Source organism: Anopheles funestus, chromosome 2RL (genome assembly GCF_943734845.2).
Source record: "Anopheles funestus chromosome 2RL, idAnoFuneDA-416_04, whole genome shotgun sequence".
Lineage (NCBI taxonomy): Eukaryota > Metazoa > Arthropoda > Insecta > Diptera > Culicidae > Anopheles > Anopheles funestus.
Window position 1 is genome coordinate 36678444 of NC_064598.1, and position 27249 is coordinate 36705692.

The following is a 27249-nucleotide window of genomic DNA, read 5'->3' on the forward strand; positions in this document are numbered from 1 at the left end:
TTCCGAATGCTTCGGGTACAATCAGAGCATTGCGGAGATTTGGCTCGTTGGAAAAACTTTCACGATGGAGTCACTTTCATCTTGTTGTTATTTCGTTACGACCTCTGTTACCGTTTGTCGGTACACGGTTCGATTCGATACATCCTAGTGTACCCTAGCGTGTTGCCGTGTGAAAACCGACCTGAACTTCGAGCCGTTTTCGAATGAGTTGCTTCAACCGATGTGGCAACTCGGTGGAGCTGCGAAAACAAAGCAAATAGCGAACCCGTGCACGGCAAATGTGCCGGTTGTGCAGTTTCGAAATTGAAAACAACCGATTGGGGCAACTGTTTTAAATAACAGTTTGACCGAAAGTTTGCACATTTCCCGCTTTTTCCCGAGAGATTAGCTACGTAGCACAGATGGCCCGAAGCGGTAGCACCCGTATTGCCCGTGCCACGCCAACTCCACCGTCTAGGATTGCTCATTGTTCCTTAACGATAAAAGCAGTAAAGCGGCGGTGGATGCATCAGGATCAACCATGTGTGCACAGGAACGGAGGCACATCTTCCACTTCCCGGGATCCTTCCTCTCCGACCACTGCCGATTACGTTTGCTCAATATTGGTGGTACAACTTTCAGATCAACTTTTGCCCATTCCACGTTCGAAAAATGTCCTCCTTGTCCTCGGACCCGCTGGTACTGGGGTTTTACCAATGAGAAATACTGTTCTACTTTTTTTGTGTGCTTGCTTGTTCCTTTATGGATGTTGTATTCTCTCGCGTGGAAATGAGCTTAGCTAGTTCACACACGTGCCTTTCAATTGGAAACGGTGGAACAGAGGAAACCGGAAATCATGCGGTGTAGAGAAAGTCGGGTAACCTCCCGGCCACCCTTGGGGACCAGATGCCGAACGTTCGCAAGTATCGCATGACATAATCGGTGCCGTTGTATAATGCCATAAACTTTCGTGACTTTTCGATGCCCCGTGGGTGGGTTGGTGGGTGAATGGATGCCGGTGACGTGTGCAACGGTGGAACCTCAGCGAACAGTGTGGAGTTCAAAAGCCATACCAGTGGGCCAGTGGCGCATGGTGGTCATTTCCAGTGCTCCGGTAGATGTCGAAACGACTTTTTTTTATTCCGTTGTCACAGACTAACGAGTGTATTAATTAGTTTTTGGCTCGCTTATCTGGAGGAAAACTGATGGAGCTAATGCCACTGTACTTCTTTTGCAGATTCGTTCATTTGCCCCGACTGTATGCGTTCATTAGAGGATTTTTGAATAACACAACGAGCACACGGTAGCCAAATTCTCAGTACATAAAATAAATCAAATGATTACAATGAAAAATAAAAATAAATATGAGTATAAAAATCGGTCATAATGCATGGAGTTGTGTCTTGGTTTCAAAACGCCTAAAAGTATGCAATCGCTGTTACGAATTGTTTTATAGCTTAATGGGTGGTAATACAAATTTAATTCCGCCATTTTATATTATCTGTTCGATCTACCAAAGCTCATCGTTCAAAATGAACTGTAAAATTCATAAAAATTTAGCTTTAAATTTTCCTTTAAATTACATTCAATATATTCGTCCTGTTCATCCTGTACTACAATGGTTCAATGAGATAAAAATACAGCAACATCTCATGCGGAAAGTGCTTCGAATAGGTCGGAGAAAAATAACCTTCTGCGCCATATTTAGGGAATCGTTTGGAAAAAAAAACTTTTTTTCACTCTAATCGCTCAACTGATACAAACTGCGTTTCGCTACGTCCTAGTGGTATGTTGCGTCCCACGCTCAGAGAAAAACTTCCGCACGGGAACGTCCCTAGCCACACCAAACACCATTTAATACAACAGCCATCCAAATCATGTTCCACCGCGCTTAGACACATCGATGGGCTGGTGGTTTTGGTACTAATGTTTTTTTTTGCGTTTTTGCTCATCTCTTTCTGTTTTCATACACATAGCGACCACAAAAACGCTGAAAAAAAAGCAAACACAAGAAGCTTGGAATCGGTTTCGCAAACGGCAAACAAAAAACTTCCTTCGCATAGTGTGCGGGATTGGAAAGAGTACAACGAAAAAAAAAACACGTGAAAACAAAATTAATAAAATGCGTATTTCTGTGTGGAAAGAGATCATGTGTGTGGAAGGTCAAAAGTGAGGGTTTTCCTGAAGCACCATCATTGCGCCCTGTGCAGCATATGTTAAGGCAGTTTTAGGTGGCAAAAGTTTCACGTTCGCTTCACACGCACCCGGAACGATGACTTTTGTCTTCCGAGTTTGTGACTTTAGGGACACCGTTTCATTACACTGGTTGATTTTTTTTTCGTTTGGTTGCTTTGGTTCTTTGCTTTTATGGCACTTTGCTAAACTAAATTTGTGTACCATTTTTTCGGAAAATTAACCCGTAACACCGTTGTGTTCTAATACGGTTAAATTCAACCATTTCGATTAGAGCGTTTAAGTGTCGTGTTTGTTTGCATAACTGATACTCTGGCTGCTGCATACCGAACGGGAAAATTGACAGAGCGCACTGCACTAACTGACAGGGCGGAATCAAAATGTCAACCAAACCGACGACTGATGGCTGAAGCGACTAATATGCCCCCGATGGTAATGGGAATCTTAGGTTTCGATTGGTACCATTTCAGCCCGGTGGCAAGCGCGTATCCGACGTACGCTACCGCTCTATAGTAATCAAGTGCAACCACAAACCTAATTGTCTGCAGTGAACGAATTCCATCGTTCCACACCGGGGGCACTACTGCGTGAAGTGTCTGTGTGGATTGATGGCACTTCATCAGTTGGAGTCGTATCAGCATCATCAACACCGCACCCAAAACCACCGAGTTAAATGAAAACCATTGTGGTGCACATGTTCGCTCAGAGCCTGCACCTTGCCAGAGCCCATGTGCATACGCAACATCGAGCCGTACATCGGAATAGGACTCGACTGATGAGGTCAAGCCGTTGGCTTCAATCGACATCATCATTATTAATGGGAGTGAGCCTAGAGAGCGAGTGGTTTAGTGGTCAAATGACTGAGTGCATTGGGTAAGTGATTACCGCAAAAGCTGCAGACACACACGCACACACGCGCGTACAATTCGTACATAAAACATAAGAACCATTGTTATCGAACACCGATCATCGATCACTTTCGGGTGAAGACATGGATTTTAGTAGTTCCATGTTATCTTCAATCAATTTTATATACACCGCTCGTTTCCTTGTGTAAGTGTTTTCGAGCTAGCTTAATGACGTACGCATCATCCCGCGTAATAGATGTCGAACAAGACCCGTTAACATAAAGCCGACGCGAACATAAGCTTATCAAAAGCGTAGCCGCACACGCACTAATACGCGTGCCTCTTTAGCTCAGTGGTAGAGCGCTGGTCTCGTAAACCAGCGGTCGTGAGTTCAATCCTCACAGGAGGCAGAAGTTGGTTTTTGATAGAGAGGGGGAGTGTGTGCGCAGATTCGCACTTATTTTCTTTAATTGTATGGGAAATTCATGAGTGTTATGTGGTTTTTAAGCTCTCTTTCTCACGCTCTCGTTACATTTTTACGCGGTTACTATATTTGATGAATATCATTTAAATTAATTACGTTTTTTATTAATTTTTTTAAACACATACACCCTTCGATACAAAATAACAATTTGTAATGAAACATTATGCCGTCGTTTTTTTTTTGCGTGAGAGATGCGGTTTAATTAATTTGCTAGCGAATCACAACCAAAACCAAACCGTACCACCATACGCTTCATTGTACCGCTGCACCACCTGTCGCACAAATCATTCTAAATGCGATTAAAAATGTGTTACAAACGTATCACGTTGGGTTAGGCTTTTTCCCCCCCCAAAAAAGCGCCGGGGACGGTTTATAATTAAAAAGCCAAACACCGCAAAACCATATCGATATGGGTTGTGCAAAAACACCCTTCTCCATCCTGCAGCATCGTTAATAATAATAGTGTTAATTGAAAACTATTCCAAAGCTTCTGTTTACGCTACAGATTAATTGCATCGCGCACTCTGTTTGCACAACCGCACACAATCTAATTATTGTGCGACCCCCAGTTTTTTTTTACCATCTCTATCTCTCCCCACTTTCCCCATTATAAACCCCATTCGACACTCATTAAACCTCGGTACGGAGGTGGTAATTTTGAATTTTGCCAAATGGATTGATTCGCATCACTTTGCCATCATCATTATTAGTGTACCGGGCGGGTTGGTACACAGGGACTAGAAACAGAGGGTCAGCCGTGTGATGAACAACATGTAGCAAAACAAAGCTCATTACTGTCTTTTGCATATAAATGAGCGGGGGCATTATATGCACACATTATTGGCAAAAAGGGGATTTGGATTCGATGCTATCGCGCGCGGATTCGTTGAAATGCGTCCAACAATTAGAATCGCTCCGGTTCTATGCTGTCCCAAGCCTGGCGTATTAGAGCCGTATTTGTTCGTGCCTTTTGATCGGGTTTTTGGGAACAGGATTAGTCCATCCACCCCGGTGATGGCCCCCTTTCCATGTGCATCCTACCGGAGTTTGCAAAACCTGGGGAATCGTTAGTTTTATGTGTGCTAAAAATTAATCGCTGGATAAGTGAGCGCTCTTCACTGGCTTTACGCTTGACCCGCAATCATCCACACTTCCCCACCATCCCGCCCCTGGGGGGTGAACGTTGCCTGTGACTTTAAGCACCACGCTGGAAACCGTCGGCCGGACGGATACGGCCCATAATCCCTACGTCAAAGTTCCGGCTCACTGGTTGCCAGCAAGATGCGAACGAAGCGTACTGCGCCGGTGGCCCCAAAAACTAGGTCAAGCTTTAGAGGGCAGCCGGCAGATAATCAACCAATGGATTGCTGCAGTCGATTCTAACAGGGGGCATTATTTTTCGTTTCATTGCAGATACGGTCACACAGCGGAGACACGTCCACCAGGGTGTATATACCCAGGCAGCAGGCAAAAGGTAGGTTGCTCTCGTGTTTCTGCGGTTAGTGTCCGGGTTGCAGCCCGGGTGGCTCCCGGATGCAGTCGGCCGAGAGATTCATAAATAAATCCTCCTCCTACCCTTTCCATTCCTTCAAAACCTCATCCTACCGGCCACTGCATCTACACAATAATGCTGCTGTTGATCCCGAGGTAACGATGATACATGCGTGCATCGGGAACCTGTCCCATCCAGACGGTCGCATCCTTGTGCATAATCCCTGGTTCAGCAAATCCAGGGAATTATCGTCTCGGTTGAAAGTGGTACTTTGTTTGGAGGAAAGTTAAGGATACACATTATTTATGCAAAAACTATCCCCACTCGCACACATACACACGAAAGCTTGTTTGTGTGGGTGCGTGCGGGATGGTTCTCCTGTCATAGGCACATTTGGACTGCCTATGAGCAGATTTTAAGAGCATTTCGATTGATTTAATTTCGATTATGCTCGGAACAATAGAACATTGTTGGTAAGTTGTTTAAGTAGTGTTGCGTACGAAATAGACAATGTCGACTCCTGTCAGGACGATTTACCTGAAGTCAACCACAACCACAATCTTTATAGTGTATACATTGTCCTGACTTGCAAAAGCTGATGAGAGCAGATTCCTACTCTAGTGGATACTTTTTAAATCTGATTTTCTGGCAGTGCTGTCTACGTAAATGGTTGTATTATTCTGTCATTTTGTTGATGTATTCAGCTTATATCGATGACCGATTTATATAGGTGATCCTCAAAGGTCGAAGCCAAGATAGGCAAGATCATCTACTTAGAGTAAACTTTTGGATACAACAAAAAACTTGTAGAGATGCTCGTCTATTTTTTCCTGACATAAGACGTTGATCATGGTCATTCTTACAAGCTTGGTCAACTCCAAAAGAGGCTTTAAGATACACCAAGAGCTACTGCTCTTGGCCGTCTTACCCCAAGAATTGCTAAAAATTGGAAATTACGGGCCAATAGCTCATTTTCAGTTTCTAGCTAATTCTTCTAACTTTGGAACAAACAAATTTTGAAAGGTATATAACTCCATCAATCAAGTTGCAAGTAACGTTGTTTACAAGACAATAAAATCTCTAACAAACAAAAAATAATACAATCCAATTGACTTCCATTCCGGCAAACAATTTTCCAAGCATTACCCAATCTGCTTCAATCAAATCGAAACAGGGGCATGAAATAACTTCAAGCAAGAAGGTACCCCTCGGGCCATTAAGAAAACATTCCAATCCGAAAAGGGAAAAAGCTAACACTCTCCACCCTTTCTACACCATTCTAAAGCAAATATTTGTGTCCATCCCAAAAACACTGTACTGCTGGGCATTTTGTAGCAGGAAGGAATACTGTAGCCGTAGCTTACCTTTCCTCCCACAAATGCAGAGAAACGTTCTGCCACCGTCAGGACTTTTCCTAAACATTCAATATTTATCCAAAATTCAACAGGGCTTTCCAGGGAGTGAGTGGCAAGCTTCTCGTATGCTTGCACCCGCTATGGAGAAGGCGTAAGTTAAATTTTTACATCACGATGCGTCGGCAGCACATTTTCCAACACAACCCCCAACTGTTGTAAAGCGTTGCAAAAAAAAGGAAAGTGAAAAAAAAATTGCACATTGAAATTAAATTTTAATCACACACCCTATTCGGTACGATTTATCGCCTCTCGATTCCATTAGCTCAGCACACGCTTGCATTACGGACTACGGTGCTCGCTGCGTCCTTAAGGATTGGAAATAGGAAAATTATCGAAATCAATTATAGCAAATCACAGTCATTTTCTGGTCCATTATGTTCTCGCCAAGCAATGCAACCGAACCGTGTGCACACGTTCATAAGTAGGGAGGGTGTTCTACAGCGAGAAACGATGAAAAAGGTCGTCCAGGACTGGAATGTTTCCAATGGAAGGAGTCAACCCCTCTCCCGCAACGTTCCGCAAAGTGTTGAAAAAAAAGAGAAAAGAACGATTTTCCAACAGCTAAATGAGCAGCCAGACCGAAGTTCGCATCGTCCCAATAGGGAGGGTATGTGCAATGGATTAAAAATCGTGTTCGAATCGTGTCAGAGATGGATATTTCCTTCCTAGTCCTTACTAGGCAAGAAACCATTGCCTATGAAGTTCTGGTTTTTTTTGTTGGCTTCCCTCTTACACGTCATCCATCTCGCTTGTGCTTGCAGACGACTATCGACGAAAAACCCCAGCTGAAGCGTTCGATGAAAAACGGAATTGAATTTTCCCGCACAACCAACTGTTTCGCTTTCCAATTCCAAGTAGTATGTCGTCCGTGTGTCTGGCTGTGCCTCGTGTACTTTTTCTCGTTTGCGATTCGATCCTGCAACACACACACACACACACACACACACACAAACGCCCGCATACATGCGATCAGACAGCATAATATACTGTGTTACGCTAAGGCTTTTATCTTATTTTCATTCATTTACTTCGCCTAATAGGATTAGCGATTTGTTACTTCCCCATTCCCAAGGTCCCAAGTGGTGGTGCCAACACGGATGTTCCTTCCGCTTTGCGCTCGATGCCAATTGCTTAATGACGGATTTTTGTATCCACTGTGCCAGTTTATTCCTTTCTTTTTTTTCTATCTCGTTATCCATCCAGCATCCAGTGGAGAAGTTTTACTAGCAAAGGAAATTGCCGTGCCCATTATTAGCAGAAAAGCGATCCGTTTAACACACGTTCTGTGGACGATGGGTAGACATTTTCCAGGGAGAGACAGATGTAGGAAAGAGTTGCCACATTTGGTAAAGAATATATGATTAGCATCTGCATCTAGCAATATATGATTAGCAACATAAACATCTACCATCACTTACTGTTTTGTGTTGTGAAGGAACTAGAACTAGTTTATAAAAAAAAACATTAAAAACAGGGTGTTACTCGTAAATAGGGTTTAAATATTAAATCAATTTTCCATAACTCTCGCAAGCTTAAACTCGTTTTTAGTCGTTTTTATTACAACCTTTGAAACTAAAAAAAGAAATAATTTATACTAAAGGCATATTTTCATTCGTTTTGTATAACGGTTTGCATACTTTCAGGCTGTCAAACAAACTCTTTAATTCATTAAGTTTCATTAACACTAAAACATTCCTTGTCATTTGTGGCAAATGGAAGTAAATTTATTCGGAAGCTTACGAACAAAAAAAATTCTTTCTCAAAGTGTCTTCAGCAACCGTTTGATTTTTAATCAGAACACAACAATCCCATCAATGCACGTACGCATGATTGACGCATGCATGTACGCTGCATCTTCAACCAAGGAAAGTTCAAGGAAAGATACCTCCTAACCACTAATCAACTTGGTTGGTACATCTTGGTTAGCAATAGACAACATACTAGCAAAAATAACGAGCAGGCGCAACTGCAACACTGTAATCATGTTATGCTTCTGGTACGCACATGCATTCCGATGCCGATCATTATCAAGATGTGCATCTATATATTGTTGCAATGTTTGAAAAAGCTGATAAAATGTTGAAAGACACCCCCGTTCCAAGTTCATTCCGTTCTACATCCTACCCGCTACGAAACCACATAACCCGATAAAAAAGGGGGAGCCACATGTATACCTTCCCGTTTTTTTGCGCAACATTGCCGCATCGACGGTAGGATTCGAGATTACATTTCAAAGCACATTCTATCCCATTTCCGTATCGGTGCATTTGCGAAGCATTACTGTCTCCGGTAGAGGCCGGAAGACTTCAAAACTCCGATCGATCCGAGGATAAAATGTCCAACGATCGAAACTTGAAAGGTTTTATAAAGGGGACAAGGCAAGCCTCCAATGGCTTGGGAAGTGGAACATTTATAAGAAGAGTCACACAGCTTTTGCTTGCTATATTCTGCAGCCTTTTACGTTAATAATCGAATTATAATTCCATTGCAGTTTTCCAATGCCTTTGTCAATATATATATAGTAGCAAAAGCGTTGATGGCAAGGGTTAGGAATTCAATCTGACCTACCCCGTTTATAGCCGTTGAATGAAACCTCCCGTTGTCAATATTATCTTCACCGTCAGCACAATCCGGGCTGTATAATAATGGACAAAAAGAGTCAAGGCAAAACCTCATTTTGTTTCCGGGAGTTTATTCTCGGTTTTTTTTTGAAATGTACTCTCTACCACAAAAGAAGACATTTTCTAGCACTACCTTTCATTGAGTGCCCTGGTTGCCGCCATGTTGCTAACCTACGACCAGTGGTTTTAGTTTCACGGTTTCACGTGAGAGGGTTTTTTTTCTCCTTTTCATCGTGAATACTATGTCAAGGCGCAACAACTGGCTTCAGCTTTGCTGCAAAACCGGCCCCTCTACTGCCAACTGAAAAACGGGAACGGGTTCTTCCTGCTTGTCACCATTATCACTCACGATGGGCTTTGGCATCGAGTGAATATCAAAGGCACGATGACGACCGACGACGACGGCGATGATTTTGGCGTGGCAAAAAGCGACGTGAGGTAAGCATTATCCTCACGCGATACAGGAACACTACCGTATCCAAATCAACTAACCTTTTTCCATTTCGCAGCCGTTAACTTTTATTTCCCCGCGTAACGTAACCCCGCCGGGTTGGCCACGGCATTATCACAACCGTTACCTTCCCACTCCTCTATCTCCCCCCTCCTTCCCGTTGAGAAAAGCTGCACGGAAACAAAAGGGAAAATCTTATGCCATGAAATTTACATAACCGTATTCATCCCGTTTGGCCCGATTGTTCTGCGCGAAAACAATAGTACCGTGAGGGGTTTTGCGTTACCAAAGAGGGTTAGTGAGGGAGACACTATACACTGCAGCATACAACACAGCAATCTAAATGCGCTCGCATTGGGTAACGGTAGTGGTACCCCAGTTTGATAGTGTTGCCATGCTTTGCCAAGCACACGGGTTGCACTGAAAATAAAGCTCCCCTATTTTCTTTGTACTACGAGAGGGTGGCAACAGTAGAAACGGATAGAAGAGAAAAAAAACACTGTTACAAAAGCAAAATGCTCTTACGAGAAATGGAAAGAAAAGCGAATGAAACTGTTTTCTGTTTTTTTTTTCTTCTGTGCTTTCACTCAATCCTTCTCTCCGTTCTCTGGTTCGCTCGTTTGTGGCTTCATCCTTCTTTATGACAGTTGGCAGCGCGTGCATTGCCTAGATACAGGCGCTTTATTTCGTACGGAGTTTTTTTTTTGGTTCCTTCCCGGGTGTTGCATATCCACGTGGATGCAACATATTCCATCGGGGGATAAAAAGGGGGCGTATCGAATCCGATCCTTGATTGCCCAAATGAATGACTTGCATATGAATGGTACACGTTGGGTGCAGCTTTTTTGCCCATGGCAGCTGAATACATCGCATACCTGGTTGGGTGAGTTGCAATGATTCCCATCCTGTTCCCCCCTCTGGGATGTCGCACACCCACAAAAGCAGAGAAAATCGTCACAATCATCCATTCTCGGTTTGGTTGGGGACAACACCATGTTAGAAGGCGGACAAATGTCACGACTTTCGCATTATGATTGAAAGCAGCTTCCGCACACCCCAGGTACAGGGACACAAAATCGCTCGACTAAAGTTGGCCTACTTTCGGGGACAATCCTTCTAACAAAACAGAATTTTTACCCCTTTCGAATGAAAAATTGGTTGGCCCACGGTTAAGAAACATGATATCGTTAATTAGAGAGATAGAAATGAACCATGTTTAAGCTTTTCATACCGACGTACGTGTTCTTCTTTGACAACACTCTGGAGTATCGTGCGTAAAGCTCCCCATAAAGCTGTCAGTCCTCTGTGGTGCGGTAGTGGAGTGTATCACACACAAAAACGTATCACATTAGCCGTATGGCAACTAGAGAAAGCTTTAAACAGATCACCACCCAACATCGTACCCGGGTTCGCCTCCCACACGACAACGGAAAATCTGTGAATGGAGGTTCTCTCCCCCCCTTTTTATGTTGTTTGTTAGCTGCGGAAACAACAGCAACGAAGCGATTTCCTGCTTAACATCTCTCTTTCACTTTATGGCCGGTACCATTTGCCATACAGCAGCAGCGAACATCACACGCCCCGGGAAAGCATGCTGAATGTGTAATGAATATTTATACGAATCCTTCCGTAAGGCCCGCGGTCCAGAAGGCACAGCTTCTTCGGCACGCGCACACGGATAGCCCTCGCGGGGATGATTAAGCTGTTTTAAACTGCTTCTTTCCATCAGGGGGGGGGGGGTTGTCCCGTAGCTCTCGACTGTAGCCAATGCCTAAGCAAAACCGTCACAGTTTTGGTATGCTGACAGCAGTAGCGAGTGAGAAATACACGCGAACTACACTACCCGTTCTACCGTGGCCCGTCGGTTAGCAAACGCAGTCAATTAAGTTTTGTGAGCCCCCCCGCGCCAAACGGTTTTCAGACATTCGGGGTATTTTGCAATAAAACGGCTTACCCGTTTTGCATTTGCAGTTCCCGTCCTGTTTGTCCGTGTGGAGTACCATCCTGTTGTCCTCATCACTATCATCATCATCATCATCGCACGGTTGTAGTGGCATTATGACCCCGTCGGTAATGTGGTTGTCAGCCAGTACACGACTATCGTGAAATAGGGACAACGAAGCGATCCAACATGCAGATTACTTCGTACTTAATTGTTTTTCACTGCAACCAGCCCACGGCCACGTACAATGGGACCCTGGGCGACGATTTTCCTTTCACACCATTTCCCGGGTATTCTACCACATGTATGTACTGACCCCCTGTCGCCTGTTCTCCCGGAGATGGGAGTTACAATGCTTTCAGGTTTCCAAAATTAACACCGGCCGGGAAGACATCGGGGTACGTTCAACCTTCTCCAACCACAGTAAACAGTCGTGCGCTTCAAAAACGCACGCCAAGTAGCAATCCACTCCATTGTTGTCCATTCGTGACACACGTTCTGACATCCCGATACCGATTCGTACACCGACGTCGGCCGTTTGGTCGCTACGCAGCATAAAACTGTTATCGCAGCCTGCACATCTATATGATTAATTTTTATGTTCTGGCAGATGTCGCGCTCAATTTCGCTCAAACAATAGCGATTTTGTGCCGTCACACCAAATGTCACCCTCGCTGCCCATGGTAACCGGGACAAGGCATCCGAGAATCGCTTCAATCCGTACCACTGATCCTGCCATCTTCGCTTAAGTGAAGCTTGAAAGCGATTGGAACCGATTGAAGCTGCCCTCCAATACCCGCCCCAGGGAGTACCTTATCCCTACAGATAAGTAATGGTTCTAGCTTGTTTTTTTTTGTTTCTGTGCAACCCACCCAGTTCGGTGACTACTACTGCCACCAATATATAAAATGTACTAACAATGCAACACGCGAATGATGGTCCGTGGTGCACGGGAACTGGTACTGATTGACTACCGTAAAAAGGCAAAACCGTACACTGTCGTTTGCGGCTTGTACATCGCACGTTTATAGGGAAACCGCATAATTTATTGAGCAATAACAGTGGCCACAGTAGAGCCCCAAACCACAAAAAAACCCTTTTCCGAATGACCATCAATTTTAAATTATCTTGTGTTGGTTCGTTTCTCCGCTTTAGCGGGGGGTAGTGTATCCTGAAATTGGGGATTGATTTCCAGCATAACAAAATCGGTGATGACGGAGCTTTATGCATTTTTAAAAAGATTGTAAACTACGGAGGGAACTTTGGAGGGGACAGTTCATTTTGCGAGTGGAACACATCATAAGCTAACTAAATAGTAATGCCAATAGCATGATTTGCGTTACCCTTTGTGATGATTGGAGTGTTAATCCCTGTTCGCTTCTACTACTTCTACTCTACTTTTCCCTTTTAGTCATTGATAAATGTTTGTTTCGCTTGTGCAACCGGTGCTTGCGTTTTAAATACGATGCCATTATTAAAAGTTTTGTCCTGTCAGCCTGTTCCACTAGTAAATTCCATTCACATTCCATCCGTCACCTGGCAAGCAAATGTGTGGCTCGCGTATTGCACGGTGTTTTTCCCCTCTGTATTTTGCACACCTTCTCACTGGCCCTAGAGCAACAGCAACAGCATTATAATTGAATGATTTCGCCACACTGCACCTCCAGGTGTGGGAAACATTGACCGGCTTGCCACTACCGGCTAGCCTGTTCGGCAACAGGTGCTAATCCTGGGGTCTGTGTGAGGTGCATCGCCATCGGTCGGATCAAACTTTCCAACTCCCGGGTGCCGGAGGTCGGTATACTGGTCGGGGACACACACACAGACACACGTACAAACCCCTTTTCAAACAGCAAACAAGCAGCATAATTATTCAATAAAGCATAATTCCCACTCTTCATTCCAAACCCGCTTCCACAACGTCCGAAACGATCCCATTCGGTACAGACAACTTCCTGTCTCTGGCTACTTCGGCACAGCTCCGGTACAGATATCAGTCTGTTGGTCCAACAAACGGTGGCACTGTACGTGATGCGCGGCTTCTCCCCACACATGTGTGTGCTCGTATGTTCTGAGATGAAGAACGAGAAGAAACAATCATCCATTGAACGTCTCTCGTCCATGACCCACCGCAACGTAGCCACCAGCTGGACGTGGTCGGCAGTACCGCCGACAGCCGACCCGAACCAAACTAAACGACCCAATGAAAACTAATATAATTCTCGCGCGCAGGCACACAGAACAAGACGAGATATCGCAACGGCTATCAGTGTGCCTTATCAGCTGCATGTACGTACTAGGTACTGCAGGGTTTGCTTCCGAAGCTGTCACACTCAAAGTTTCCTACTCAAAGTGTTAGTTCCGTACATTTTAATTGAAGTTGTCGTGTTTTATTTTGTGTTACAAGTTTTGGTAGCTTTACTATTTGCGTGGCTAATTGCGCTCATTTCATTTCCGAGTTCCGAATTAAATTTACACTCCGCATCATTCGCACGTCAGCCGGCGCGCGTCACACCAAAAAGGACCAAAATCAAATATTTGGATAAACTTTTTGCTTGTTAACAATTTGTTGTTTTTTTCTGGAAACTACAAAAAAAACACGGCGTGCAAACTGTGTGATGAATGTTTGATAGAATCCACCCTTGCCCAGGCGCCGTGTTCGTGTTGTTCGGAAGCGAAGCAAAAACCCGGGACCGAAACAACTCGCGCCGCGATAAGCGAGCCGTAAGCACGGACGAACGAACACTGCTAGCCTACCCAAACAAACCATTACATTACATTATTAAATCGCTGCCCTACGGACTCACGGACGGTAACAGTGCCACGCGGGACGTAGTAGTGTACGCGGGTTTTTCTTGATGATAAACACGTCGGCCCGTTGTGATTCTGGCCACGCGCAAGGGAGATAGTGCGAGCGCGACATTCGGCCAAAACGGGGTTTGCCGGGAAGATGCGAAAGGTTTTGGCTAAGAACGGTACGAACTACATCTACTACTGCTTCCCAGTAGCATCTCGTCGTGCATTAAGCTAACCGGAGCGATAGCAGAGATAGCAAGTAGACGGATTGGTAACGGTCGAATTAACGCTTCAAATTTCGCATTCGTAAAGTCGCTTCGTCAACCAAGCACGGACCGAGAGTGAAAGTTTTGTGAAAGATTTGTTCTGAAAACGTTCATTAGTGCAAACAAAGTACGTCAAATGTCCGCGACGCAACGGGTTTTTTTTACCGGGGAAGTTATTTAAATCCAATCGTTTATTTCGCTCGGTCGTACTTTTTGGGGGCTGATAAGTGATAAGAAAGGGTTGAAGAACTTATCAGCGATAAGCAACCCATCGTGCATAGTGATAAGATCGACCTGTAAGCTCAAATCGCTTATTTGTGCCAAAACGATTCATCTAAACCATTTCCGCTTTGTGAATCACAATCGGTGTTTGAATAGAATTAAGCCAGTTTGAGGTGATAAAAAAGGAATGTTTTATCTTGCTCAATTTGTTGTGAAATGCGACTAACAGCAAGTGTAAAAGGTGTAACTTTGTGTAAGTTTAGTGTCCCGAATTATTATTTTAAGTCTAACCAGGAATTCGCACGACACATCATAGTAAGGGTTTGTCCAAGGAATTCTTTTCATTAAGTGATATTTTCCGATCAACAGCATTTAAGATCTCACCTCACCTTCTGATCGCAGGTACTGGTGTCAAAAGGAATCCCCCGGCCGGGAGGTTTGGATACTCTTTAGCGAATTTGTTTGATTTGACTGGTCTCTGTATGCATTGCACTTCACTGGCACGTTTCTTTCGTTCGTGCACAAGTCTTACAGGCCACTTGCACACACTCAAATACACACGATAAAAGCTTTTCAGTGTAATTTCATTACATGCCCTGAAAGTCCACAGAGTGGCCGAACTGTGCCTACGATATTATTCATGAAGGGCTGTCGAAGGGGATGAAATCTCGACGGTAGAAAAATAATCGAACCACAAGCCGAAGGCCAGACCATCACGGAAACACACAGGACACACAAAAAAGGCATCACGTACACGAAGAATTCGCTTAAAAGTTAACGAAGCTTCTTCACTTTTTCTCGCGAAACTCAATCGATAATTCATCCGTTTTTGTTTCACCCCGATAGCTAAAAGTGCTGATGCTCTGCACACCGGAATTCTATGCGTATAGATGTGTATGTATGTGTGTGTGTGTGTTGGTGTGAGAAGAACTCAAACATTAGCTGCGTCGTTCCAAACACATCGAGCCAAAAGCACGGGATTGATTGGATGCTGAATCGATTAAAATCATTTCATTAATGGCTGCTGCTTGGAAAGAATCATAAAAAAGGCAAGCTTTACTGCTTTTGGGGGGGGGAATCGGAATTCGTCTCCTTGTTACACGTTCAAATCCATCGGTTTGCGATTTATATTATGTTGCAAGATATCCCTCATTCCTAGGGCCTTTGCTTCAATCGTACCGTGCCATAAAAGTGGATTCGTTTGCGGGGTTTAATGTTCGCTCGTGCAAGCGGAATTGGGTGGTTGGAAATTTATTCCGACCAGCTTTACCAATCCACAGAAAGTTCGATTGATGGTGCGACTTGTGACAAAGCTTGCGACGGCCTTACGATGAAGTCAGCGTGATGAATGCTTTACGCCCTGCTCTAACGCTGTCAATTTATTGCGATAGGACACTTTGATCAAGGCCGTTGTGGTGATTTTACTCCCGAGCAGTGTTACTCAAGTATGTGTGAGTTGTGAATTGTTACAAAAGAGTTTTTATACATTTTTTCCTCCCTATTGTTCATTGTTTCTATCAATCCTAGGTACACAAAGAGGTTTCGTTTTTATTAACTTTGTAGAGAATTTACCGGTTGTGATATCGTAATTGCTTTAGAAGAATGCGTGTGTTCTGCTTGCTAGCGTGTATTCAACTGTTTTAGTAATTCATTACAACTAGTTCTATAAAATTCATTTTTAAAGTTCATTGTTTCAAGATTAAGTTCATTTCTACCCAAGTAACTACAACAATCTTCTTTTGTCAAAAACGCCTTACATTATGCAATTTGCATGGCATATCTAACTTATTACTGTTACAACATCGAGATTAGAGGTTTATTGTTTCTATCTTTTTCTCAAACCATAAATACTCTTACACTCTTACACATGAAATTGTGAAAATTCCCACACCAAACAATCTGCCTATCATTTTGTCTACTAAAGAACCACTGCCCCACAAAAACGCAAAACTAAACGAGTAAGAAAAGAATGAGCATTTGTTTTCCCATACTCTCTCCCATAAGACACTTTTCAAAAGGCGCACAGCTTACCTGGGCCTGCGAAAAATGAGGCGACGCATTAAAAATATAGCGGTTCAAGGTTCAGGAAAAAAACACAAAACAAAACAAAAAAGAAACAACCCTAAACAGTCCCTCAAATTAGTGTCATCAATTTCATCGTAGCGCCTATTAATCGTTTGGAAAACAGTGTTTGCTTTTACTGTTGTATTCTGGTTGGAGAAAGGGAATGTCTGTTTAATGTACGTTCTATACACGAGCGTTTGTTTGGTACCGCCGGAAGGAACGGTACCTTTTGACGGTTGCGTTTTAGTCCGGCTGGTGTGGTAGGTATGAGACATTTTTTTTTCTCCCGTAGGGTTCGGATAATAACAACACCTTAGCTTTCCAACCCTCTTAAGCCCTAGATGGAGAGCGAACACAGTGCTGGTTTGTCTACTAACGCCATATAAGGAAACGTCTGTCAAGAGGGCAAAGTGTGAAATAAATCAAGACTTTTCATGGTTGACCCAATTCTTCGTGTCCGCTTGCAAAAATCATCTTAAGCGTACCTGTAACTTTCACCCTGTTTCTCTCTCTCTCTCTCTATCTCTTCCCACGTACGCTTTTCACCTTAGCTCTTTCTTTGTTTTTTTATTCAGCTCTCAAAATCGAAAAGAAAAGACAAAAAGTAACCATTAAAGTGCACCAAAGCGAAAGAGAAAGATGGAATCTCGTGGAAAAGCTTTGGAAAAAGCGAACTAAATCCCTGCGAGTTGCACTTTTGCACACCTGATGTCCGATGCTTTCTCTCTTAGCCGGTAACCTGGTTGTCACCCACCGTATTTGATCAGGGATAAACCTAACGAGTGGCCTTGGTACACGTTGGCAGCCAACCCAGATGAGGTTGGGAAAAAAGAAAGAAACGCTACGCTTTCATTTGGATGTTCAGCATGGTGAACAAAAATTATACACAAACGCATTTCTCCTTGTGTACATATATTCCAAACCGTACGGACCACGCTTCCGGTCAACCGGGAGGGAATACCGGAATCATGCAGTCGTGGGCCAAAGGTCTTCGCGAAACCAGGTGCCAGTGCAATGTCTTTCGTTGAAACTTTATTTATCTTTTTTTGTTCTACCCATTTCTGCGCAGATAAACATCCCCTAATGGTGCTGAGTCAGAAAAAGTCGGGAAGATAGTCAACCACCCACCTAGTTGTGAGAATTTTTCCTTCTTTTAAATATATTCGCACTGCTGAGCTCGGGGTTTGGCTTTAGATTGCATATAATTTTACAACCTGCAAAACGGAACTGCATTTGCAACAATGATCATGGCAAGCAAATGCACACACACACACACACCAGGGAAATTGTGTACAAAAGTCAGGAGAAGATGCAAAACAGTAAAAAATATTAATACTTTTACGCTTTCTCAAGAGATTCGACCCCCACCCCGCGAGTTGGGACATTTATGTTACCAATTTATCTTTTTTGTTTCCTTTTATTTTGTGACCTACAGATGGGTTTCGAAATGAAAATGTTGCTCCCTTGCATTAAAGCACTGTTCTTAACTTTTTGATGCTTCTTAATTTTTAATTTAGAGTTGCTTTAACTTACAATTGCATAACTTTAGGCGTTTATTGTACTGTGTACTGACCCAAAAAGTATACAATCTCCACGTGACTCTAGTGTTCTTTTCGTTGCCATTTTTATAGAAGAAACACAGACACAAATTGTGGGTCAGCTTTAACAGAACAAGAACAACCTGTTATCGAGCCATTAACAATAAATATGTAACCCAACTTAATGCTATTCCAGACCCCCCAGTGAATCCCAGCCCAGTAGCTTCGGACTTCAATCATTTTCATTTGAAACTGATTCTGACAGATCGGTTGCCCTACCCTGCCTTCACTACAGCAGCACTGTCCCGATGGGACAGATGTTCTGCAGCACTTAAACAACCCACTTAACCCACAGTGGACGTCCCAAAAATTTACTTCACAGTCTCTTAACATCCATCTCTCTTGGCGCACACACACACCCACGAGTACAAACGCACACCAAGCAAAGAGGATGTGACCGTCTCTTGGGCAGGTCGGGAAAATACGGGAAGCTTCAACCGAGCAAAAGTTGCTAGCCAATTTTGTACGGGGTTCACCATCAGGAAGTACCCTTTCTTAATGTGTGTTGGCGGGTGTGCCTGTGTGTTCATAAAATGAGCTTTGCCGTGCACCAAATCCCATTTGCGCACAATTGCTCCTGAAAGTCGTCGGCAAAAACCCACACCGTATGGACCCAGTTCGGTGAATATTGGGAAGTCGAAAACCGAAACGCTGTGTCGCAGCAAAGGACATATCACAGAGACACACTCACTGGGACAGTTGGGGGTGTCCCAGGGAAAAGATGTTGGACCACCATACAACCATACAAGATTGGGGATCACAAAGGAAGAGAGGAAAGAAAACGCAAGAACAAGAAGAAACAAAACAAAAAAAAGGGAGGGCAAAGAAAAATCCAATTCAAATTTTCCAAAGCCTGGGCTCACCGTTCCGGAACATGAATACTGAAATAGCGCACACACCCCCTCCCCCTGGAAGTCTCTACCATCCGCGAACGGATTCGGTCTATACAACCCGCCAAGGTTGCCAAACCGCTTCGTTTGGTGTCCTCTTCCTTACTGTGTTTTTTCGTCTTTTGTCTCTTCTTCTTCTTCTTCCTTGGTCATTCGACTTCCCTTTCCGCTAACGGTGGCGAAACAAACGAACGACTTAACACTCAATCGAGAGCAGCACTTTGCGATGGAGTGGAAATGTGTTTAATTAAATCTCCAACTTCTTTCCAGTTGATTTGATATTCAAATTTCGAAAATCCATTTCGAACAACCATTTTGCTTCGCGTCTGCTACCTTTTCAGTTTTACCGCCCTGTTTTTTCAACCCGGCCCTTGTCCACACATTACTCAAAACCCCATGATCCTTAACGGGTGGGAAGGAGCTCCATTTTGCTCGTGTTTTTTCCCTTCTTTCTTTTTAGAAAGGGCTTGTCGCTCCATCGCGAGAGTTAAATGACAAAACGTGCGCGTTTTTTTTTTTTTTTTTGGGCAGAAACATTTCAATGGAAGTGCTTCTTCGATTCATCTCACAAGAAATGGTAGACGGGGAAAAAAACACACACACACACCCACCCACTTCACATCATCGTGTCCTCGTGTCCTCGTGCCCTGTTGCTCTGCACATGATGAACATTTTCCTTGTCGCTGTTTGTTCCATGTTCCCTCTCTTGTTCCGTGCGCCTTTATCCCGACCGATGTTCGGATGTTTTTGACTTTACACCACTCTTATTCCACACCTTGTGCACTTTTGCTTTCAATTTCGCACTGTCCTAAAGATTGGCATCGAGACAGACAGACTTTCATTAGGGAGAAAATTTGGATGTTTTTCATCGCCGGTCTTTTCATCACACCACACCGTGCGGACATTTCTTCCTTTTTGATGATGTTTCGTATTGTTTAAGATTGAAGGCGTGAAAGCCATTTCTTGCGGCTCGCAGGTTTCTTTAGAATGCTTTTACACTTTTAGTTAAGATTGGTTAAGAATGTTTCAACAGTTTGACAGCGTGGTTGTCAGCAACCACAGTTTAATTTAGTTTAAAAAGCATCAACATTTTACTAGTATTCGTGCGAGATGCGTGCAAAACACAAATATAAAATCTGTGTCCTTTTTCCATTCTTGCATTCTTTTCTAATTACTCGAATAAAACGTAACAAGTCTGAAGCTTAAAAGACTTAATCCTCAATTAATTGTTAACGATTCAATGGCAATTACTGGCAATAAAATTAAACAAACTCCTGATGGTTAAATTATCTCTTACGCTTCGTTAGATAGTAATCGATACAAGCAAATGCCGAAAACCTAATTGCATTTAATGTCATTAGACGACTAATAATGATCATATTCGTCAAGTGAAACGGTCTTAGTCAAGCGAATCATATTAAATTGGCGTAAGTTGATCGTATCTCAGCTTTCAAAAGTACTTCAAAAGTTATCTATTTTTTTAAAAACTATATTTTATATTAATTATTTTATGCTTCAGATTAATTGGTTTGGCAATATTTTCATTTAGTTTGGTTTAGGTTTTGACAACGCCTGACCATTATTTTATCCATTATGTTATCTTACCCTTCTACTATATCGTGGTTTTAGCTATATATAAAAAAAGATAACAAAATTACTTCATTTAAATAAAGTAATAACATATGATTTCCATGTTAACCATCCAATGTCGAGATATGTTCATTAACTTCGAAATGGCGACCTCGATTGGCGGCCCGGTGGTATATGTGATAAACGGCGCCGGTCCACACGGCAGGGCCGGAGATCAAATCCCATCCGGACCGTTCCCCGTAGCAAGGACTGACTCTCCGGCTACGCGGTAAAAATAATTCTAGTAGGCTAGAAATGACCGGCTTAACCTTTAGAGCTCTTTAAAGCCAACAAGAGAGAGAGAGAGAGAGAGAGAGAGAGAGAGAGAATTTCGAAATATGATTCAACATTCTTTAGCAAGGTATGGCAAAACCCCCAACACTAATTATCATGCAACCAAATAATTGTGTACTCTGTTAAATTATGCGCACATTGCATGCATTTTTTCCATTAAACCAACGTCCCAAAAAAAAACGTGTACCACAATGAAGGAAAACAAATTCAATGATACGCGTCCCCGGTAAAAGTTTGCAACAGAATAACACTTCCGGTGCGGAAGTGTCGTTTTTTCCAATCCCCCCAACACACACACACATCCCCATCACATACCCAATTTTGGAACATTTCCCCCCAGTTTTTTGGTCCAATTTTCAACCCGTAGCAGGTCGTAGTTCAATAAGTTCATCCTTTCCTGTGATTATCGAGTTTTGAGTTCGATTGGGTGGGTGGTTGGAAATTTTCTTCTTTTCACACCCTATTTATCCTTTTCGGACACCCACACACACGGTTTTCCCACAAGCTGAATGTGGGCAAGGAAGAAATAAAAACAATCGACACAATTCCAAACACACACACACACGACATGCGGATATTGGGGATATTGGGGATATTGGGAAAACGGAAACAAGTCGAACAGTGGACCGAACCGTGAACGTGAACCATAACGAAAGCAATCAATAAGTGATTATTTTGCAGCGGGTACTGAATCAAAAATGCAAACAAATAAAAATAAAACAGCTCCCAAGCACTCGAAAGCGAAAATTTACGGGTGAAATAATAAAAAAAAAAACGACAAAACAAAACAGCAAATAGCACGTTCTACGCGGGAAAGCGCTGAACTGGATGTGAAAAGTCCACCTTCACTTTCCACGCTGCGGAGTGGATCCGTTCGGGCAGAGCAAATTCCCCAATCTCCCTCGGCGCTTTCGTGCAACAATTTAAGGTTGACTCCCAAAACGGTGACTCTAGTTTAACGAGTTCTGCTCGCTGGCTTACAATTGATTATCATTCCAATTGTGATTGTTTTCTCCAGTGATTTATGCGAAACTTGCAAAACCACCAGCCACCAGCCTTTACCCTTGTTCATCATCTTTCCAGCTGAGGTGTGCAGGTATTGGCTATGTTACTAACGCTACTACGTCCTTATCCGGTGTATCCTTGACACCCGTCGGTATGGACGGAATCTGGAACGGAAAACTTTTGTCCACTTCCCGGAAACCGGTGTGGCAATCACCAGCTCCAGTATTTTAAACAACAATTTATAGCCACAATTCTTGCCGTGTTGGGTTAGGTGGCCACAGGAAATAATTCACCGAAAACTATTCCCTTCCTTTGGGAGCCTTCGGTGGCAGAGCTAGGGAAGGCAATCCCTGCTTTACCGTAGCGTCATCATATCGTTCACACAACGTCAACAATAATTGAGATTCCGCAAGCGAATGGACGATGAACAAACAAAAGATGCCACCGGGGATTACTTTGCTTCGTTCCGATACGTACCCACCAGTACATCAACGGCCATCGATCGTTCATCGAATCAATCAGCCCTACATCATTTCCCATCGCTTCTAATTTACACCCAAACCCAACGACGAACCAAGAAGTGTGTGCAATAAATATAGAAACTCTCTTATTTTCTTTTTTCGTTTTTTTGTCTCTCCTCTAGGAACGGGGCACGAAAACTTATTTGAGGACATTGCCTTGTAAGTTGGGCAGCGATATTGGAAAGGTAACCAAACAACACCTACAGGAGAATCGATTTTGTTCCACCACCGACAACGAGGGAATCGCTGAACAGTTGCTGCTTCTACTGCTGCTGCTGCTGCTGCTAATCGATCGATAATGACAAAATAACAACGAACGAAGCAAGTGTACGGTACACTGCCCCTACACGGTTGGAACTGAAAGACGCCTAAGGTCAAGGGCTGCGTCGAGATTACGTCCGTATGTACGACGAAAGGCAACGAAACTGGAACACTAAACAATACAACTCTCGCACGTCAGTATCCGTCAGAAGAACGCCAGTACCAGCGCTGCAAAGAAGAACGGTTCCGTAAACGGTGACAGTGAGAAAAATAAAGCAGCACCGGCACCACCGCATCCCCCATCCCTGCCCGGTAAGCATGTGTTCCCGAAGCAGCAATACGTCCCGAGGGACAACTTCTGTCATGGTCCTTGGAGTACTGCTCGTGCTCCTCACACTAGCCACGAATCGAAGCCTTTGCAGTGTAGCACCACATCCGGCCACCATTAGCGTTACCTCCAGTGAGCCCACATCCAGCAGTAGCAGTAGTCTCACCGCTAGCAACCTCACCGACCGAACACATCCGAATCCACCGGATGAGCCGGACGTTACAACGGTACGCACGACACCACCGTCAGCGGGACCGGGACGTACAGACACCGCGACGACGCAAAGCGAACAGCCACCGGTACCGCCCGAAGGTCAGATACCGCTGGAACGGTTGCCCTCCAACACGCTGCTCAAGTACACCGCCTACAAGGACGTCTCGATACTGCACTTTCGCATACCGACCGACACCCGTACGGCCTTCTTTAGCTTTAAGGCTTACGAGGAATCCAAAGGTGCCTTCCGTAAGTGCAAAAGAAGAACGATACGCATAGACGAAGCGAGGTGTTTGGTGTCCGTGTTGTTAATATTTCACCCTGTTGTTTGGGGATTTTGTGTGTGTGTTTTTTTTTTTGCTTTCCTTCCAGAGCGCAACTGCAAACCGAACGATATTACGCTGCACCTGAAAGCGGGCAGCTATCCGGTCATCAGTCCGGAAAACATCACATTCCCGAAGCATTTCCTAGACGCGGAGGAACGGTAAGTCGAAACCGAGGAACGAGTAGAAATGGCGGAACGGAGATGGTGAAGAACTTTTTTCATTTATTCTCTGCGGATGGGAACCGCACGTGAATGGCACATGTCCCTTATGAACCATTAACCCTTAAGTGTAGGCTAACCCGAATGAAGTTTTGTGAAGCTTATCAAAATCATTGTCTTTTGCGGCTATTCTAAACTTACTTAAGGAAATAATTTAAAGAAAAAAAAACATATTAAGCGTCCTAACTTTAAAGGGCAGATTATACGAATCAAAACTGCATAAGGAAAAAAAGTATTATTTACACAGAAGAATTGAACAATGTTGACCCAATTTGTATTAAAACTTAAACATACTTTCCTCTCGTAAACCCCAGATAAATGTAGTTATTCTAATGGAGCTCTACAACCGTTTTTAATTGAGTCTGTCTAGTCTATCTAGCTTGTCTAGAATATCTGTGACTTCCATTGGCCATAACTCGATAGTCACGTATACGAACGGTTACTATTCTGCCACCTAAACAGTCAGATTGATCAATATTCTGTGTATATTTTATGCTACATCGAACGTGATGTTACATGCCTTATCATTAGTTCATCTTAGGTACATATATTTGGCTTTTCGTGTATATGGACAAACACGTGCCACTTTCGCTGTTATTTTAGAGGCCATCGAAAATCCAGTGTCATTTTCCTGACGTAATCAACCTATCGAAGAACTATTACTTTGTAACAGAAGAGAACTACTATACAGCTAATTATTATAACCATAATTATCGATATCTTCAACACGACATACCCAGTGAAGGGTTATGTGGGACCGAGACGAACTCCCGTGTAACTTATGCCATTACACACGATCACTGATCGAAACTTCGGGTAAATACTGGTGGCCACCGTAACTGGGGAACCCTCCAAAAACCTGCCGGTCCTGTCCTGTCGTGCAAACCGTCAGAAGGCGCAGGATGCGGACCAAAAAACAGCAGTAAAACTCATCAAAAATTACGTGACAAATGTTGCCAAAGCTATCATCAGTCAACCGCAGCTTCTTCGTACGTCAATCCCATACCACAGCACCGAGCCCTACGGCACGTCCTAAGAGAACATTCTCAACAGGGGAAGAACGCCAAGGGTGTTGTGTTAGTTCCGAAAAAGTTGCGCTTGCCAAAGTCTTTAACGAGGACAGTAGGACGCCTCCCAACTGGTCCAAAAAGCTTCCCTCCCCCCCTGGCCCCTTTCAACCTCCGCCTACCTCACGACTGTCACGGGTGAAAAAAAAACGCCATAAGTGACGGTTTGTGTCAGTCCCTAAAATGTTGTTGGCCACAAAATCACAGGTTTTATAAACCTGTATCTGTGTGAGCATGCTGGGCGTCCTACCATCTATGGGAACTGTTTCATTTTTGCGGGAGAAAAATTATGCCACTGCACAGCCCTTTCCCCACCCCTACGTGGGAAAGGGGGAAAAGTATTTGCCAACTTCAAGTCTCCAACAAGCGACGCGCCGAAGGGTGAATTGGAATGCGCGATAAAAGATGCGTAACCACCCGTCGCAAGGTAACTGATGCTTTTGCGGAAGGAAGAAAAGAAAGCGTAAGCAAAAGAATAAACATAACTTTTACCCGAAACGAAGGCGATAAAGTTTCCGAACGCTCCCGTGTACCGAAAAATGGGAGTTCGTACAGACACGCGGCCAGGAAATGAGCAGCCAATGAGCTTTGTCGATGTCGAAGGGACGACTGCCAAAACGTTCTCATCCGCCCTGATGGACCACCACACCTATACTGGGTACAAGTCCATCCATTCCCTCTCCCCGTCCGCTAGAACTACCGGAAAAGCTGAAAAAACTCGGAAACAATTTCCCGAACGTTTGCCGCCCCTGAAGCAGGCGCAACAATTTGCTTACTTTCGCCACTTTCCGAAACAAGAATGCCATGCCGCTGGAATGATTAGCATCGTGCCTGTCGTCCTGCGACGCACAGCGGAACGTCTTTTCGATTTCTATCCGGTGTTCGAACAGCGCACCGCATGCCGATTGTCAATTATTTAGTGGATTTGCCAGCGGAAATTGCCAAAGATGCTTTCAACCTTGACGAAGAAGTTCTTGGCTCTTGGACACGGTTGCCTCGTGGAGCACGCTTCTTCGTGGTGAAGTTGTTCACTTCACGAAGTTGTTCGGGGATGTGAAATACCGTCGAATTGACGCAAATTTATGGTCTTTCAATTTCAAAGCAAACCCTTCTGCAGGGCGCAAGGAGAGTTTGTTTCACGGAAAGCAGCGAAGACTTGTGCGTCATCATGGTGGGCAGTTCTTGAGGAATGTGCAACGTTTTACAGAACTTTGCGTTTTTTACCAGGCGAAAGTGGCAAAAAGAGGTAAACAGTAAGTGACTAGCAAACTTTTTTTCCAACAACGTGTTGTAGACTCGCAGAAGTATTCTTTTCGTAGAGCTGTACCCGAAAGCGAAAAAGCTGGCGTTCATGCAAGACAACGATATTATTCAACATCGTCACGTAAAGCGTTCATCTCATCACTCTTAAGCTGTCCATGTATCATGTTTAATTAGTGAAACCCTTCATCTCGCTAATTCTTCAGCCTAACTACATAAAAAGGATGTCCACAAAGATACCCCCAAAAAATGGTATCCACTGAATCCCTCCCGGGGGCTGTCAGTTCGTAGCATATCAAAAACTCGCAACTCTCCCATGATTTCGTCAAACAAAACAAATCCCCCGGTAGCAATCCCGCTGCAAACAAGCGCAACAAACAAACATCAGCAGAAAAAGCAAAACAAAAAAAACCCCAAAAATACTGAGAAACATTGGGGAAAACCAAATTTCAACTCAAATTGCATCCCCATTTCAGCCCACGGATATTCCCATCCCATCCGCTACCGAACGGGGTTGTTTTTTTTGGTTCGTGAATCGGATCATGGAAAAATGACAAATTCTATCACATTTCGATACGCCAAATCACGAAGTCGTGGAAAGACAAAATCCTATGAATATCAAAAACGTTCCCAGAATGGCCGACGGCCCGTACGCTTTCGGTTGGAAGGCGGGAAAGGACAAGTGGAAGAACCGTGAGGTCCTTCTCTTCACCATCTTTATATGATTTCGTACGATTTGTTCAACGTGTGCAAGCAACAAGGGAAGAGATCTTTGACTTGCTGTTGTTACCTTTTGCTAGCAGAAAGTACCTTTGCGCTCCCCATACCCCGACCAAGAGAAAAATAAACGTCCCACACCCCCAGCA

At 43.8% G+C, this 27249-nt stretch overlaps 1 protein-coding gene and 1 non-coding gene across 8 annotated transcripts in view; both read left to right on the forward strand.

Moving 5' to 3' along the window:
• Positions 1-27249, forward strand: part of LOC125764047 (uncharacterized) — a 73454-nt gene that overhangs the window by 36732 nt on the left and 9473 nt on the right. For 4 of the 7 annotated variants that reach the window (XM_049427865.1, XM_049427868.1, XM_049427867.1 and 1 more), the window contains exons 3-5: positions 4918-4978; positions 22833-23761; positions 23885-23996. In XM_049427865.1, coding sequence (XP_049283822.1) covers positions 23290-23761; positions 23885-23996 — 584 coding nt within the window. In that variant the 5' untranslated portion in view covers positions 4918-4978; positions 22833-23289. Of the gene's footprint in view, positions 1-4917; positions 4979-14047; positions 14963-22832; positions 23762-23884; positions 23997-27249 lie in introns of those variants that run through there. The other 3 variants (XM_049427864.1, XM_049427871.1, XM_049427872.1) reach the window with 3 other exon arrangements.
• Positions 3359-3430, forward strand: Trnat-cgu (transfer RNA threonine (anticodon CGU)). Its single transcript has one exon. It is a non-coding gene; the product is annotated as a tRNA-Thr (tRNA).